The sequence below is a fragment of the Stylophora pistillata genome, chromosome 3 (genome assembly GCF_964205215.1).
Source record: "Stylophora pistillata chromosome 3, jaStyPist1.2, whole genome shotgun sequence".
NCBI classification, from domain to species: Eukaryota; Metazoa; Cnidaria; class Anthozoa; order Scleractinia; family Pocilloporidae; genus Stylophora; species Stylophora pistillata.
In genome coordinates this window covers 11,781,864-11,799,839 of record NC_142521.1, presented here as the reverse complement: position 1 = coordinate 11,799,839, position 17,976 = coordinate 11,781,864, and the positions used below count along the sequence as shown (strand labels likewise).

General features: G+C 38.4%; 3 protein-coding genes across 4 annotated transcripts; 2 read left to right on the top strand and 1 right to left on the bottom strand.

Annotated features, from left to right (window-relative positions):
* Positions 1-419: 419 nt before the first annotated feature.
* On the top strand, positions 420-2,407 carry LOC111334815 (uncharacterized). 2 transcript variants are annotated; one of them, XM_088755635.1, is made up of 2 exons: positions 420-1,002; positions 1,039-2,407. In XM_088755635.1, exons 1-2 carry the CDS (start codon positions 534-536, stop codon positions 1,218-1,220), a joined length of 651 nt encoding a protein of 216 aa, XP_088611761.1. In that variant the 5' UTR covers positions 420-533; the 3' UTR covers positions 1,221-2,407. The 2 variants fall into 2 exon arrangements, with proteins under 2 accessions (XP_088611761.1, XP_022796371.2); XM_022940636.2 differs by having other exon boundaries at positions 420-2,407.
* LOC111334814 (uncharacterized) lies at positions 2,204-7,897 on the bottom strand. The gene is made up of 4 exons (XM_022940635.2): positions 7,751-7,897; positions 5,903-6,081; positions 4,459-4,594; positions 2,204-3,525 (listed from the first exon to the last, which is right to left on the bottom strand). The coding sequence occupies exons 1-4, from the start codon at positions 7,879-7,881 to the stop codon at positions 3,225-3,227; spliced, it is 747 nt and encodes a 248-aa protein (XP_022796370.2). The 5' UTR covers positions 7,882-7,897; the 3' UTR covers positions 2,204-3,224.
* Positions 7,898-7,930: 33 nt separating this feature from the next.
* Positions 7,931-14,711, top strand: LOC111334799 (putative sodium-coupled neutral amino acid transporter 12). The gene is made up of 6 exons (XM_088755620.1): positions 7,931-8,091; positions 9,168-9,563; positions 11,184-11,465; positions 12,232-12,561; positions 13,740-13,841; positions 14,239-14,711. Exons 1-6 carry the CDS (start codon positions 8,038-8,040, stop codon positions 14,428-14,430), a joined length of 1,356 nt encoding a protein of 451 aa, XP_088611746.1. The 5' UTR covers positions 7,931-8,037; the 3' UTR covers positions 14,431-14,711.
* The last annotated feature ends 3,265 nt before the right edge of the window (positions 14,712-17,976 follow it).

Here is a 17,976-nt window from a genome sequence, read left to right as displayed (position 1 = left end):
ATGTATTCTTAAAACGGTCCGTGTAAATGGTTGGCATGGCGTAAGACTTATTCCTCAAGTTGTATCTTGTAGTCTTGGTCTCGGAGAAATTCGCTCTAAGAGGGTGGTACGGGATACTGAAAACTGAAAATAAAGTCTCTCTGAAATGAATGGTGACTGGGACACACTGCCTCCCTAGCTGGAAATCCTGGATCAGACACTGCATACGAATGTCGAAGAGTTAACCAACCATACATAGGCAGGAAAAGGTGCTCATTCTTGACATCAAAGAACAAAAGAGAAGAAAAAAACAGAAACAAACTCCACAAGCGTTCGGTCATAGCGTCATGACTTAGAGCCAAACTTCCTACACAGTCCATAAGTACACATTACGTAATAGCCTCGTCTCAGAGATTGATTCAAGCCTCGTTTCTAATCTCATAATATATATATATTGAATTACCTTCGAAGTTTCTACAAACCTTGAAATTTATTCGGATATTCTGCCCGTTCCGACGTCTAGAGTGAGAACCACATTTGATCAGACATCTAAAATGAATCGCCAGCCTCAACGAGTGGTTCTTTATCAAAGGCCAGCTCAGCATTGTAGCAGCCAAGGCTGTACTAAGTGTCTACTAATTTTTTTCACTGTCATCTGTTTACTTGTCGGTTTCATCTTGACCATGGTGGGTCACCTTGCGAAGCCATTTTGGGGCCCAGAAGACGATTGGTGCGACTTTTGCCGAGAAGACAGGTTGGAAACAGAACGAAATTTGAAGAATTGTCGGATTGTTGGACCAACCTTTCTTGCGATCGGAGGCGTCTTGCTCGTCATTTCGATCTGTTATTGTCAGGTCCAAAACAAAGGAAATCAAGGTCAAGTTATAACCGGACCGCCCTCCACTCAAACTTTATCTACAAGTCAAGCGGGTCCTGGGGCGGTTACAACTTCTCAGTATCCTCCAGGCAACACATTTGGACCTCAACAACCTTATGGGCAAGCGTACGGATATCAACCGGGACCTTACCCGAATAACCCGCAACCGCCCGCTGCGGGACCTTATCCACAGTATCCGACAGGACAAGCGTATCCTCCGCAAACACAACACCCTTACCCACCGCAAAGTGGACAAGGTTACTCGCCATATCCAACAACAGATATGCCGCCTCCACCGTCCTATGAAAGTGCTACAAACCAAAGTGCTACCCCAAGTGCTCCTCCCATGGAGAAAGTGGTTTAGATATTTCATGTAAAAAAACTGCTTTAATTCCTAAATCTTTAGGAGAGTCACGATGTGACAGTACACCGACTGCTTCATTCCAATCTCTCCCAACAAATGGAAAAAGAGAAAAAAAGAAGCCCTTAATTCAAAAGTAAAAGAAAGATTGGAAAATTAAATTACTACTGACAGTACTGGGGTGGTTCCTATTCTAGAACAGAAAATGCTATATATCCTTATCATAGCGGTTCTTGATCTCTCTGCTTCTTTGTTATAAGCTAAATTATGCACACAACTCGATTGGTTATACCCTATATTGGAGAACTGACATTTCTTTAGCTTATAAAATTCATAGATTCAAAATTGTGGTAGGTTTGTTCTGTAATAAATCACAGACAAGGTGAAATTTTTTTTACAAGACCATCAGTGACACACTTGGCTGTGCCTTGTGAATCCAGAGACTGAAAGTAAAAAAATTATTGTTACTAATATAAAGATGGTTTGGGTGAGTTTCCCAGCTTCACAACCTTTGAACCCACAGGTTTTTTTTTTAGCTTTTTTATTTGTTACGGTGGCCAATTTACAATTTCAACTTAGTTGATATAACCAATTATCTTGTTACCCCCACCGACCCAGCACCACAGTTTCTTTAGAAACTTTCAGCCTTTATTCTTTGAAACCACATCCAGTTTAGGATGGGAAATGAAAATATTAGCAAAAGGGATAGGTAACTTAGCAAGCTAAACCAGAAGTAAGCTATGGCTATTGATGTTACTACCTAATGCTGCTTATGTGATGGCATCATTATCTCAGGATGAATAATTTATTTATCAGGACTGAAGTATTTTGATTCAGAATGTTTGATGTTTTTACCAATATTTAATCCCATACTCCTTGACTTTATGTAAACATTATTATCCACGACTGACAATAGTAATTTATCTTTGTTATTTTTCATTGAAGAACTGTTTTGATGATCACACTTAATCAAGTCAATGAGAGTGTTAGAGTGGGCAAAGTTTTTATTGATATCTGAAGATGAACAATTAATTTATCAAGACTGAAGTATTTTGATTCAGAATTTTTACAATGAGAGCAGCACTTGGTCAGCTCATGTTTTAAAGTCTCAGACTGCAGTATGGAAGAATGAGGTTCAAGCCTCAGACCAGACTGAAACTCAAGGTCTTAAATAAACTGAGGAGAATGTACTGCCTTTGCTGTGACATCTAGAAATGGTAAAACATTCTGTCCTTCTCCAGCCCTGTCTACTGCATCTTCTCTGTACTGCTTGGAGGAAAGCTTGAAAGAACCCACTCACTTCTTGCAAAGCATAGGACATAGTTCCTGGTGTTGTGGTCTGGCCTATTTATTGTTCATTTAAATTCCCTCATAAGTATTTGCAATAAGGAAAGAGGTGGTCTGAGATTTGCTTGTCAAAATTCTTATGGGCAATGTTCCATTATGCAACCAAGGTAAATTTAGTTATTGAGGTTTTTATAAATAGCCCAGGAAGTAAAGAATGATAACTGAACACCAATGAGCTTGATGCTACACGGTAGATTCTTTGAAACCATTATTAGAACTGCCATCATGCCTGCTCAAGCAAAATAGGGCAAGATTTCTGTAGAACCATACTTCACTATGCATACAGTTCTTGGCAAAAAGGCAGATTCATACTTAGTCGCTATTTATGTGTTTGTGGGGACAGAAGATTGAATACAAGGGTTTTTTTTTCGTCTCTTCCTATGACACCTTAACTAGTGTCAATCCACCATTGTATCCAATCTTATCTCCCAAACGGCCTGCATTGGTTTCTTGGAATAATTCCATATAGCCAGTTTAAAAACTTTGTTACTTATGGAAGTGTTTTGCATTAACAAGAAATATCTTTCCTAGTCACCACACCTCCCCACTTCACCCATACTCACTAAGGATGTCTCTCAGAAAAAGTTCAAAATGATACAAGACTTAATTAAGCCCATCACAATGTTTGATTTGAAAATTTTACAATAGCCTAAACATCGTTCAGAGTTTTGACTTCCTTCCAAATTGTGCAAAGCTCTTGAGGAGACTTTTATGGTTTAAAATGTGACTTTGAAAAGCACTTATGATATCACTGTAGAGATCTGATTTTAAATGCTTGACACTATCTCTATTCAAGGTAATATTTCCTATAGCTGCCTTTCCCATCTGTACAGCTGTATCTAGAAGTTTTTCTATATCACAGATTTTATGGACAATTCCACCAGCTAAAGCCTCTTCTGCTACAAACTGTCGTCCCATGAACACAGCATCTGCAATAACTTTGGAATCCTTTATCTTCACTCTGGCACATATGGAGAAGTAACAGAATGCTATGAAGTACAAAATGCTTGCAGAAGGCATGGTTCCATTGAGGAGGACTCCATAATTATAAGACCAAGGGGAAAAAATCCCATTATTAAAAGGGTGCAGGGCTCGACACTAACTTTTCAACTTAGTAGCCAAGTGGCTAGTGACATCTTAGATCTTAGTAGCCAAACTGGCCAGTGGAAATTGGAAATGACAAGCCAAAACTGAATTTCTACTGGTCTGGCTAGTGGGCTACCCTTAGTGTCGAGCCCTGCTGGTGCGGATCCAGGGGTGGTTTGGTCGAACCCCCGAAATTTTCCCTCAGAATGCTGGAAATCATGTTTCCGAAGACCTAATTTTCAAAATCTTGGACCCCTCAGAAGGGGAACAATTCTCCGAACCCCCCTTGACTAAATCCTGGATCCATCCCAGCCCTGGGGTGGGGGAGGGGGGGAGGATGAGAATCTTATTTGAAATGAAGGAGGGAATTGGGGTGGATACCCATACCAGGAGAAAAATCCCATGATTACAGAGGGGGGAGGGGGTGAGGAGAATCTCCTCTGGAAGTGATTTGGGGAATCCAATCTGAAATTAGAGGGGATACCCAGACCAGGAAAAAAATCCCAAGATTACAAAGGTGGAGGGGGGGAGCTGATTTCATCTGAAAGTAAAGTAGGAAATCCCATATGAAATTGGGGAATACCCCTAATATGAAAACCTTGTTGGGCAAGTCAATAAGCTCTCACTGGGAGAGTTCAGGATGTGTTCAAAACTATGATGACATGGAACATTCAATCTCCCTTGAACTAATACTTTGAATCATTGCCACCTTAAGTTGTCTGTGAAATTTTTACAGCTAAAAATACAGCTCAAATTAGTCTCCCTTAACTAAGAAGGTCAAACCAAACTAGAAGACAAGCGTGCTTACCTCATCAATAGGTTATTTCCGATACCAAAACGCATACCATACTTGACCTCTGGAAAGCTGAACCAACCTTTCTTGGTTCTCATAACTCTATAATCATGTGCAAGGGCTAACAATGCTCCACCAGCAAAGGTATGTCCTATAGAAAACAAGAAAGAAGAAAACAGAACAACTAATTTAAACATTGCTTGTTAGTCTAATGCAAATGAGTCCAGGGCTCGAAATTAATGGTAACCCATTAACCAATGGTTAGTAATTCTCAATGTTTGGTTACTAAAAATGTGTCCAACTAACCCTACATGGTTAGTAAAATTTTCTAACATATTTAAACATTGATGAACTTCGGGACAAAGAGCACATAGACTCTACTCTCAGAGGAATACTTAGAATACTCAAGTTGTTAAATCAACTTCAACTCTTTTAAGAGAATGTGCTGTAGATGTACTGTTCTTGACTAATCATGATAAACGAGAGGGAAATAAAATAAGTGCAGAATTGTCAACGTTTTTAAGGTCACCTGCATGCCATTTCAGCTACTCTTTATTTGTCCTAGTCGTTATTATCAAAACGTTGAATATTTGAGATATTGTAACTTGTGAGCTTGGATACTAAACTTTATAATTTGGTTAGTAGAAAAGATGTCTACTAACCTGAAGGGTTAGTGCGCCAAAAATTAAATTCAAGCCCTGGAGTCTCAAGCAATTTGAAAAGTTTTTCTGAAATTTGTCGCCACCTTTAGCCCTTTAACTCCCAGGAGTGACCAAGACAGAATTTCTCCTTACAATATCAATACAATAACAAGCAGACAGGTGATGAGAATAAAGAAAAATATCAATTAGGGGATTTTCGGTTGATCCAATACAAAATTCTCCAAACCAACATCATAAGAACTGCATGGCAGACAGTAAGGAGAATCACTAATAAGTTCTTGCGAGTGAAAGGGTTAGAACACCTTATGAATTGGAGTCCACTGGTCAGTCTACTAGACTAACCATCACGTGTTTCATAAATGACCCAACACAGTTAAGCCTGGTTCACACTAGCAACACAAGAACATGAAAAACTAAAAAGGACAGCCTAAGAATATCAATATGTTGCTACATTTGTAGTGTGTTAATGGAAACATAATGACACAACGGTAACATATTAAAATTTAAACCCATTCACACCCAAGTACTACACATACATTCTTTGCACTGCTTGATGAACCTTTCTTGTAATTCCAACAATGAGAATTTTTATAAAGTCAAACAAAGTCATATTCCTAACTCATAGGCTTTTTTTTCCTTAGGCTTTAAATAGTATTGATTTTAAAGTGAAAAATAGCAGCAATCATATTATGTGAAAAGTGAAACCAAGAAAAAAAAAACCGACAACAGAACCTCTTTCTACCATCGAGGAGCCTACACAAAGTATAACAAGTCCAACTGGCAATTAAGTACAGTACCATTCAATGCAGCCACTGTTAACATGGGAAATGATAATAATCTTGCCAGGAGTTTGAAAACCCAAGTCATGGTTTCTAGGAACTCTTCTGGAGTACATGTCGCAAGGAATTCTTGATCCATCCCATTTGAATAAAATTTTTCATTCCCAGTGGTGATCAGAAATTTAACCTTTTCATTTCTGAGAAGGAAGATAGAGGGGTTTATTTGAAACAAGTCAAAGGGCAACAACTTTTTAACCTTTTACACCCTAATATCAGTATGTATATTCTCTATACTATTCTCTATACATTTCCTGAGGTGTTGATATAAAGAATAAATTAAACAGTCCAAAGCTTCTTTATTTGATGATCATTTCCATTTTTCTCTTGGACAGAGCACTGGACTGTTGTGTGGGAGGTCGAGGGTTCAAGCCCCAGCCGGACCAACACTCAAGGTCTTAAAATAATTGAGAAGAATATGCTGCCTTTCTATAACATCAAGATACTTTGGATATATCAACAAAGTTGACATGGTAAATTGGCCACCATAACAATTACAAAAGCTGACGTTTCGAGCGTTAGCCCTTTGTCAGAGCGAATAGAGGAATTGTGGGTTGTGTGTGCTTTTAAAGGCAGAAAATGGAGATACATTATTGGTGGGAACATGGCAACGAGAAAAACAAGAAAAAATTAGTGGAATGAAAAGCATTTGTTGATCCCTGTGGGATTTAGACTGCCTCATTCGACTAATTTATTCTTGTTTTTCTCGTTGCCATGTTCCCACCAATAATGTATCTCCATTTTCTGCCTTTAAAAGCACACACAACCCACAATTCTTCTATTCGCTCCAACCAAGGGCTAACGCTCGAAATGTCAGCTTTTGTAATCGTTACGGCAGCCAATTTACCATTTGAACTTTGTTGATATATCCAAATTATTTCGTTAACCCCACCAATGCAGCCCCAAACAGTTTCTTTCGAAACTATCAGCCTTTACAACATCAAGAAATGGTTAGATATTCTAGTCTTCTCAGATAGGGATGAATAAATGGAGGTCCTGTCTCCTGCAGGGTTAGGGGTAGGAGACGTTAATTTCCCACGCATGAGATCACTGTGTGATGGATGTCCTCCCCTGGGGTGGGATGGTTGGGTTATGCAGGATGGGTGGGTTACTGGGCCAGCAGTAATTGGCGCAAAGCTGTTGCGGTATCCCTGCCTGTCGGTGAAGTTAATAAACTAAACTTATTTTTGATTCAGCGAGGACACTGTTAGGAGAAATTAGAGGCTAGTCACTCATAGGGGTCAAAGGGTCAATTACTTAATTTCAGCTTTGGTGATAAAAAAAAAAAAAAAAAAAAAAAAAAAAAAAAAAAAAACCAAAAAGGCTTGATGAAATAACTACCTTTCAAAAGTAACCCCATAGGAACCCCCCCCCCCTCTCCCGCTCTGCCATCTTCAACAAAGCCACTCAGTTCAAATTACTTGGACAAACTATTGATTGATACTCTTTTAAATTTCTTAGACCAATCATGATTATGATAAAAAAATTTATAAATATCTATTGGAGCAAGGTGACTTCCTTTCGAGATGAGATCGCTCCTCTTGGGGCGAAAGGGAGGGGGGTGGGGGTGATTTTCTGGTAGGAATATTAGTTGTCAAATATACTTCATTGTGCTGGCTCAGCCGCTAAGATTGCACTTTGAAACAGCCTACATCTTTTCAAGATGTTCTGATAAAAGTACACAGCTTAGCATCGTGGAGTATCAGCAGGAAAATTAACTTTAGCTCTAACGTCCATGATCGATCTGTGAAGGCAGGACTATAAAGCGGCCTTTAAAATTCTTCAAACAGTTGGGCAGCTGATAAATACCTTTCGATTTCATCCAGAGCAGCATAGAATTCTTTCAAAAAATTTACATTAAGCCGGTTTTCCCCATTTTTCATGGAAAGTATTGCATAATTGTCCGCGAACGAGACCTCAATCGTTCCACTTCCCGCCATGTTCGCGATTCATTACATTCAGCTGAGTCTTTGCGTTCATTCATCCCAGTCTCTCTCGTACAACAGAAAAACAAAATGGCGAGGAATTCCGGGATGGGACGTAAATCGAGTCGTGTGTCATTTTAACCGATCAGTCTCATTTCGCACAGAACACTCATGTCAGGGAAATCTTTCGATGTTCATTATGCATCATCTAGCTACTCTGCCACGGTACGTGTTATAAAATGCAAAGGGAATTGAGACATATGAATCAGCTCGAGAGTAATAAGTATTGACTGGTATGTCGACGTGTTTCCCTTGGAGTAGGTCTCCAGAAATAAGCTTTGGAGGGAATTATGAGTTGACTGATGTTTTAAGATTGTGGAGTAAAGCTGCTTTCATATTAGCACAGTAATTTCCCACAAGTAGGAATGTATGTTTGATTGTTTTGTTTCAAGCCTTGATGGGAGGTTGCACGTTGAAAATCCCTTTGAGTTTCTGGCCAAAATTTTGTATGATTCATGAAATTTGACCGGTAATTAAACAGATTTTCAAAAAGGGAGGCTGAATGATTAAATTAAAAGCTTCTACAGGATTGAAAAGCAGTTGGTTGCTATTTTTAAAGAACTGAGCTATATTATTGGTGCCACATGTTGGGAGTGAGGCCAATTTTAGCAGGGTTTTTGTTCCCTTTTTAAGAAGTAGGATATCACAAATAACAGTAGTCATAAAAATTTGTTAACATGTAAATAATGGTCTCTGTTTGGCATAAAATCAAGCATACCATATTTCCTTGAATAAGTGCCTGGGTGCTTACCAGTATTTAAAATTTTGGCTTTTTTGGTGGTGGGGGGAGGGGGATGGGGCTATTTGAAGAATCAAAGGAGGGGGCTTCGTTAAGGAGGTCCTTACTACTCTTCTACTGATTTCACTGTAGTTGAAGCCTACTGTTTAGGTAAGTGAGGGAGGAGAGGGGTGGGGGGGGTGGAATTCTTCAAAGAGGAATGCTTGTTTGAAATTATGCACAAGGGTGCAAGCACTTATTTGGGAAGAACAGTTATTCAAGGATAAATGGTGACTGAATATTTTTCTAAGGACTTCATCATTTCTAAGACGCTAATAGTATAATTTGCATGAGTAAAGCTTAAGAACATCTGTCGGCCTCTAGGCATATCTTCAGACTAAACAGAGGTTATTGTGGTTATTAACCCCAAGTAGAAATCTCAGGATGTTCCTCAGATTTAGCACCAGGGCACATTGAGCCATGTGGTTTATAACGTCATAAATAAAAATCTTTTTTGTTTCAGGTTGCCATTATTTTCCTTTTCAACCTACTTGTTGGTGTGGGAATTCTTGCCCTTCCATCAGCCATTGCCAAAGCTGGAATTGTTGCAGGTGTCCTGTGTCTCATCACTGTGTCTTTCATGGCATTTATTAGTGTAACTTTCATGATTGAAGTGCTAGCAACTGCTAATGCTTGGCGAAGAACAAAATCAGTTTCTAGAAAAGGCAGTGCGAAAGGAGGCTTGCTTCAAAATGAAAATGTGGAAGGAAAAAATCAAATCAAGGTTAAGACCGATGTAATTTCTCCCCCATTGTTTGAAATTGAAGAGAAGTTTGAGATGGGATATTTGTCAGAGATGTTTCTTGGAAGTGTGGGATCTACTTTCTTCTATGCAGTTCTTTGCTTGTATTTATATGGGGTGAGTGAGTTTTTAACTCTTTAATTCCTTGAAGTGATTTACATGTAACTTCTCCCTTTCATATCCTGCATTCATTATCCAACAACTCCCTTTCACTATCCATTCATTATCCATTGAGCTAACCTCCTGGTTAGCTCAATGAATAGAGCACTGGACTGTTGTGCAGGAGGTCGAGGGTCCGAGCCCCGGCCGGACCAAAACTCAGCGTCTTAAAATAATTGAGAAGAATTTGCTACCTTTCTATAACATCAAGAAATGGTTAGATATTCTAGTCTTTTCGGATAGGGACAAATAAATGGAAGTCCCGTCTCCTCTAGGGTTGGGGTAGGAGACATTAATTTCCCACACACAAGATTACTGTGTGATGGATGTCCTCCCCTGGGGTGGGATGGGTGGGATATTGGGACAGGGTGCGCTTAATTTGGAGCCTCACTCTGTTGTGTGACCCTCACCACACTCTGGTGAAAGTGATTATATAAAATAAAGAGAACACTAAAACTAATTATCAGGTAGAAGTTGTTATCTTGATCTGACACCAAATTCTCATAACTACTTAATTTACCAGGAAATGTGTAACAGCTAGAGAGGAGAATTAACCATCAGATCTTGGGAGTTCAAGGGTTCATAAATGATTAATTAAAAAAGTACAAAATTTTTGCTGTACAGGGTAACTCTGTATGTTTTGTATCTAATATGTTTTTTGAATTATGTGGTTATTCTGGAAGCCTTAATTAAAACAAAGCTTGTCAACCCTTGATATTTATCTGTTCATAAACAATATATTATATACAGTGTTAAACAAACAGTGATAAGAACAAAATGTAACTTCAACAAAAGAACATGTTATTTTGATACGAATCAACACTAAATTACCTTGTCGCTAATTTGAAGAGTTTCTGGATACTTTCCAGTGAAGGTACACACAACCCACTGGTGAGCTTTGGGATACCTCTGCAGAGCTTGATGGTTCGGAAGGCAGTGTGGCCGAGTGGTCAGCGTATCGGACTCACAATTCACAGCTCTCGGGTTCGAGTCCCACCCTGACCACTACCTAAATTTGTTTCACGGTAGCTCCGAGTTCAAATCCTCGACCATGCTTGTAAATAGCCAATTGGTTTGCCTTCAGCCGGTTGGGATTCTTAATAATTATGTTATGTTCAATTTGAATTATTTGTTTCAGTTGTTTGCATGGACCACAATCATGAGAACTACTGGTTCTACCAGTAATTGTGTGATCCAGTAAAGTCATTATTATTATTATTATTATTATTATTATTATTATTATTAATGCTGTAAGTTATATGAGTTTGACACCATGATTAACCCTAGCCTTTGACCTCAAGAGTGACCAATTTTTCCTTTGTTATGATATTGCCCCTGAAGCAAACATTAAGGTAATACGAATAGTGGAAATGATGACTAACAAAGGAGCTCTTGATTGTTAAACAAATTCTCCTTGTCAGCACCTTAGGAAATGTTAAGGGAGAACAATATGGAGGACACGTATACTGGTGTTAGTCAGTAAAGGGTTAATAGAAGCCTTCCCAAACAATAATGATCATAATAGTACTGAAATCTAATTGCCTTGAAGTTTGATATGACTTGCTTTACTTTTCTTAGGATCTTGCAATTTATGCAGTATCAGTTGCCACAACGTTAGAGCAAGCTGTTGGAGCCAGCCATCAAATATCTTATTATTCCTTCCTCTGGGGTTTTATTATGTTCATTGGACCATTTTGTTTCTTCAATTTCCAAAAAACTATATATCTTCAATTGTTCACAATGGTAATGAGGAACTCTGCCATGGTGTTAATGATTGTTTTGACACTACTGGACATTGCAAATGGACACAGAGTACCAACAGACCAGCTGATATTATGGGATACAGATAAAGCTAAGGAGGTACTAATTTTTTTATTACTCATCTTTGTTTGCTGTGTATCATGTTCTATATGAATGATGATGATGATGATGGAATAAGTTTTAAAAAAATAACCCTGTCTCATATTCTCAAACTTTTAACCTTTAACTCTTTCACTCCTGTGATCTCAATTTAGTAATTCTCCTTACTGTCTGCCATACAATTCTTATAATGTTAGTGTAGAGAATTTGGTATTGGATCAACTAATAATCCCCTTATTGACATTTTTTTTATTCTCATCACTTGTCTGCTTGATGTTGTATTGATATTGTAAGAAGAAATTCTCTTTTGGTCACTCATGGGAGTTGAAAGGGTCAACTCCCATGGGTGACCAGGAAAGAATTTCCCACTAAAATATCAATGCAACATCAAGCAGACTAGTGTTGAGAAATCAATGGAGAAAAATATCAATTGAGGGATTATTAGTTGATGCCATACCAAATTCTCTGAACTAACATCACAGGAATTGTATGGCAGACAGTAAAGAGAATTTCTTATTAGATCTTGGGACTAAAAGGGTTAACACAACATCTCAGCTACGGTTTACACCTGGATATTTTGGTCTAGAATCAAGAATGGTGACCATTAAGGTTATTTCCTACCTTTGTGGCTGTCCTTCTGGAAAAAATTTTGTGTGTGTGCTAGTTTTACTAAAATCCTAGCAAAGTATGCATCAGAAGAAAGTTTAGTTATACATCATTTACGGTAAAATATGATAATGTTTTGAATGGGAATTTTTAATTGCAGCTCCTAGGCATGGCAGTATTTGCCTTCATGTGTCATCACAGTGTTCCTTCCATCATTCTTCCCCTGGCTGACAAAAGGAAAACTCTGCAAGTTGTTTTGGTGGACTATGTGATAGTTCTTCTCTACTGTGGCATCATTGTTTTCTCTGCAGTCGTAAATAAACCAGCATCTGCCATTCTTCCACTTTATACATTAAACTTTAGTGACTACTCTGTTACTGTCTTGGCAAAGTTTCTCAGCCTTTATCCTGTGTTTACTTTGAGTAGCAACTTTCCTCTGATCTGCATAACTTTGAGGAATAATTTGATGGCACTATTTCCAATTTCAAAGGTAATGAATGCATCAATAGAAAGGTTCAATATCCTCCTTCTTTTTCCTGTCTTCCCCCCCCCCCCTCTCCAGCCAGTCTACTGACATTTGACCATCGTCTTTGCCTGGGGGGTGGGGAATTTGAACCTTGCCTGACTGGGGTGGGAAATTTGAAGTGGAAGTGTTAAGTCTTCTAGTATGCTACTATTTGTGTGGAGCCCTGTGAAGATTTTATTAAGGTTCAGTTTATTATCTATCATTTTGATTGGTCTTCCTTATACCTCTCATTTGCATTATCTAAGTTACATCATTTAATTACTATTTAGATATTTATACAGTCATTTCATGCTTATCTATTTATTTATGTATTACTAGTATTTATATAATCATTAATATTTAAACAATAGAGTGTTTCTGTCGAGGAACTATCGGCTGATAGTTGCCCCGCGGAAATTTGATGTTCTTTAAACAAATAATTTATGCTAGTTTTAAGAACATCAAATTTCCAAGGGGCAACTATCAGACCGATGGTTCCGAGACATAAACACTCTATATTGTTTTTATTGTTCACCACTAAATTTTCTTCCGCGCCTACAACTTGTCACAAATGTCAATAATTCGCAACCGTACATTGGCTAAGTAATACGTTATACCTGTCGGAATTGAAAAGTCACTGTTTTTCCGATCTGCCTAACTTGGCAGCCGTCAAACTATTCAAAACTTTTCACGGATGAGTACTATCAATTCAGGTATTTTCTGCAGACGGGCACTATCCATCCGGGTATTTTCCGCGGGCGGGCACTATGGGCTGATAGTGTCTCTCCACAGATGAACACTATTGTGTCACATGATCGATTTAAACCAATAAGAACTGGAGAAAATTTAGTGGTGAACTATAATAGGATATATTTTTAGATGTAAATATAATTATTATAGTGTAAGTAGATAGCAGGTCCACATCAGCAACTTCTGCCATCTACCCAAATAAAGGATGTATGTATGTATGTCTGTATGTCTGTCTGTGTGTCTGTGTGTGTGTGTGTGTGTGAATGAGTGATAGGTTACATGTACCTGGGGACAACTTGATCTTGTAGATTCTCTTGTAGGCAGCTTATGCCCCAGTAGGGGGCCAAAGGCTATGATGATGGTGAGGATGATGGTATATAACTGTGATCAGTCATACCTTTTTTTGTTTTCAGAGCTTAATATTTAGCCAGCAGATCTTCACACTTGTTGCCCTCATGCCACCTGTTGTTATTGCAGTATTTACACATGATGTTGGTCAGCTTGTTGCACTTACAGTTAGTGTCCATTGATGTTTCCTTTCAGTTCAGTTGTTTTAGATTTATGTTTAGGTTACTAGTAGGTCTTGAAGGATCTGATTACTAGAAACCGAAAAAGAGTCTTAATGTCTCAAAGGGTTTTAGTGGCGTTTGAATCTTGCCAAATTTTAAACTGATTCCTTCAAAGTTGCCCCACCCTTGGTAGTTGACCAGTTGCTTGAAGATTCTGAACTTTTAATTACCATCTTTTTAGGAAGTTTAGCTTGGAATTTGTTTGACCTTCTAGGTAAAGAGTAATTCAATCTACCAGCAAGTTTTGTTAAGTTTTGTCTGTGGTATGAATTAACTTCTTTCTAAGATATCACTTCATGCCATACTGAACTACCATTTTTACCTTTTATTTATCATTGTTCAGGGCTCATTTGCTGGATTGGCTATCATGTTTGTGACTCCAGGTCTTCTTGCCTTGTACTCAAGGAAAAAGTTGGATAAATCTGTGCCGCATTGGAGGCAAATGCACCACCACAAGTCTCCATTTCAAAGCAATGCGTGGGTTTACCTGACTTTGGCATTTGCTGCCTTTGTGCTGATGACAAGGATATTTTGAATACAGCAAGTTTTTAGTTTTATTGAAAATTGATAAAACCATAAAGCAGAATTGATATATGAATAGGGTTTCAAGGAAAATCTGGTGGCAAAACAAGCTTTAAACAAAGAATATTTTCCCTTGCAAACAGAAGAAGAAGAGATTTAATGATAACCTGTTAAGTTATATTTGCAAGAAAAAAAGAAACAAATAGCAACATAGCCCATCAAACCAAACAAGGTTCAAAGAGAGTATATCATAACAAGGAATGTGAGTTATTTAATAAAAGTACTGAAGACTTAGATTTGATGTCTTAAGTTCGTAAACTGTTCAAGTTGTGAATAACATGTAACAATGTGAGTTCTTTATTGATTGCACCTCAGTAAAGTTTCTCTCAGTGTTCTTAGAGAAGCCGATTCCAAGTTAAATTTTTTTTTTTATTACAATTTAATGACACATATAACTTACTTACTTACTTACTTACATTAATAGATAATAATACAAAAGAGTAAAAAGAAAGGTGCCATAAGGATGGTCCGCAAAAGAGATAAATCCCCATGCACGGCAGACCACCTTTAACAAAAAAACAAATCCAAACTAAAATCAATCAAATCTTGCAGTCAAATAATCCCTTACACCCCTTTTAAAACAAGAAACACTTGGAGCCTGACGGACCGATAGTGGCAGCCCATTCCACATGTGGACAATCCTATCAAAATAGCAAAACCTAAAAGTATCAGTCCTCGCGTAGTTCTTTTTTAATTTAAGTTCGTCCTTACCCCTCAACGAGTATCTTTCCGAATGTGAATAAAATTGGATATAAGAGGATATATCTATATTAATGTACCCATTAAGAACTCTATAAAAAAATAGTACGTCAAAAAAGAAGCGTCTGTCCTCTAGAGATAACAGGTTCAGTTTTTCTTTACGAGTGTTATAATCATCATCAGTTTTTAGAATAAACTTGGTGGCTCTTCGCTGAATCCTTTCCAATTTATTAATGTTTCTAGCCGTGAAGGGTGACCAGACAATAGTACAGTATTCCAATTGGGACCTTACCAAAGCACAGTACAACCTTCTTAACATGTTAACATCTTTCAGACCCTTGCATGTCCTTTTAATAAGGCCAAGAATCTTGTTAGCCTTGCTTGATATCTTATCAACATGAGCATTCCAGGACAACTTGTTACTAGTAACTAATCCAAGATCACAGAATTCAGATGTTTCTTCCAGAGAGCTCTCATTCAGCTTAAGGTCAGAACGAAAAGGCATACTTTTTTTCGTGATACGCATCAATTTGCATTTCTTTACATTAAAATCCATTAGATTTCGCTGACTCCAGATGTGTAGATTATTCAGGTCAGATTGAAAATCATGTTGGTCTGATGTACAGTTTATCAGTCTTGATGTTTTACAATCATCTGCGTACAGTGCGATTGTGTTTCCAGGCATAACCACATCAGGCAAATCACTGAATGACACAACTTGTTAATTTTTCAGTGAAATCCTAATCTCCATAGGCTTTGCTATTCTTAGCTCAGGATTCCCAGCTTCGACCTAGTGAGATCGCACGTGACAACCGCGGCGGTGGTGTCTTAATCTACTACAAGGAAAGTGTTCTTGCTCATCAGGTTACTAGATGGGATCGTCCTAATTTGGAAGCTACTTGGTTGAATGTTATTGTGAGATCTCAGTCTTTCCTGGTTGGCTGTATCTATAGACCTCCGAGTGATTGTTCCTTCTTTGATGATTTTAGAAATCAAATCACAGAGATTTGGATGAAAAGGAAAAATATTATCTTGGTGGGCGACTTTAACTGTGACATGTCACTCCCAGCCTGGATTCAAATGAATCCCATTTTGGAAAACGCTTCAAAAGGATTCTGTGCAGTTACGGTCTGAAGAACATCATTGACACCCCTAGACGCACAACACTTGATTCAAAGTCTCTTATTGATCTTATAGTAACAAGCCAGCCAGTGAAAATTCAAATATCTGGTTCCATTGACTTAGGAATATATGATCCCCATCTGATTTATGCAGTTTTTAAAGTGGCTAGAAACAATCCTAAGCCACTGGTAATTTCAACCAAGAAATATAAACAAGTATATATAGACAAAAAACATCTTAATACAGACTTTGAGCACGCTCCTTGGCATCTTGTTTATTTGTTTGATGATACTGATGATTGCTACTCCATCTGGAACTACTTATACAAGGATATTATGGATCACCATATACCATCTAGGAAAGCAAAGATCAGATCTAATTCCCTCCCATGGATTGAGTCTTCTATCAGGAATGGGGTAAGGTAACGAATCTGATCCAACCGACGCGTCGGCCGACACGTTGGCCGGACCTTATAGAAAGACTCTGCCTCGCTAGTACTTTCGCTTGGCTCCAAACTTCGACTCGTCGATCTCCACTGTTTTTTCTACACCTCCGATCTCCATGTCAGCGTTCATAATTTTCGTCGAACATACCGTTCGTAAGTCGCTCAGCGCACGGATCACTGTAGGCTTTGAAAGGCTAGTCATTCTGGCGATGTTACTTCCAGAAGCCTTGATAGCCCACAGGAACATTAGATGAAGCCACGTACTCAGCGGGATGTTGGAACCTTCGAAAAAGCAGGTTCGAAAAGCCAGGTTCGACAGCGGCTGTTTTGGCCGACGCGTCGGTTGGATCAGATTCGTTACCTTTACCCAGGAATGAAATGAACAAAAGATTTAAAGCTTTTAAGTGAGGCTAAAACCTGCGGAGATTCAGTGAAATGGAGTCAGTATAGGGTGAAAAGGAACAAGCTAAAAAATCTGTTAAAGAGGGCCAAAGCTGCTTACTGGAAAGAACAGTTTAATAAATCAACCAATCCTAAAGAATTCTGGAAGCTGAAAAATCAGGTGCTAAGGAAAAACAAAGTTTCCAAGCTTGGTCCAGTTATGGATTACAATAATAAGCTACTAACTGATGATCTAACGAAAGCAGAACATTTCAATGATTTTTTCATCAATGTCACTGAAAGCCTAACAACAAAGTTTAATCCTCTAGACGAGTCAACCCTATTGACCTTAGTTGCTAGGATTACTCCTACTAACGGATTGCACAGATTTTAATTGGGAGCTAGTCAGTAGTATTACCCAGAAGGCAACAAATCCTAAGAAGGCTATGGGTCCAGATTTGGTCTCACCTAGGGACCATTTTTTGGTATCGACTGATCTGGTTACCCACAGCTTGCTTTCACTTTATAAGGATAGCTTAATCTGTGCCTCCTTCCATTGTGATTGGAAACTATCTCGTGTTACTCCTGTGTTCAAGAAAGGCAAACCAAACGATGTGAAACAACTACAGACTGATATCTCTGCTTGGCATTCCTGGGAAAATTCTCGAGGCTGTGGTGTGCAATTCCATAAATGATCGTTTGCAGTCCCACAATTTATTAAGTCGCAACCAGTGGGGCTTCAGAAAAATCGCTCAACTGAGGGTCTCTTGCTTCATATGACAGAAACTTGAAAGTCAGCTCTGGATCAAGGTTTGGTAGTGGGTGTACTATTTGTTGACTTCTGCAAGGCTT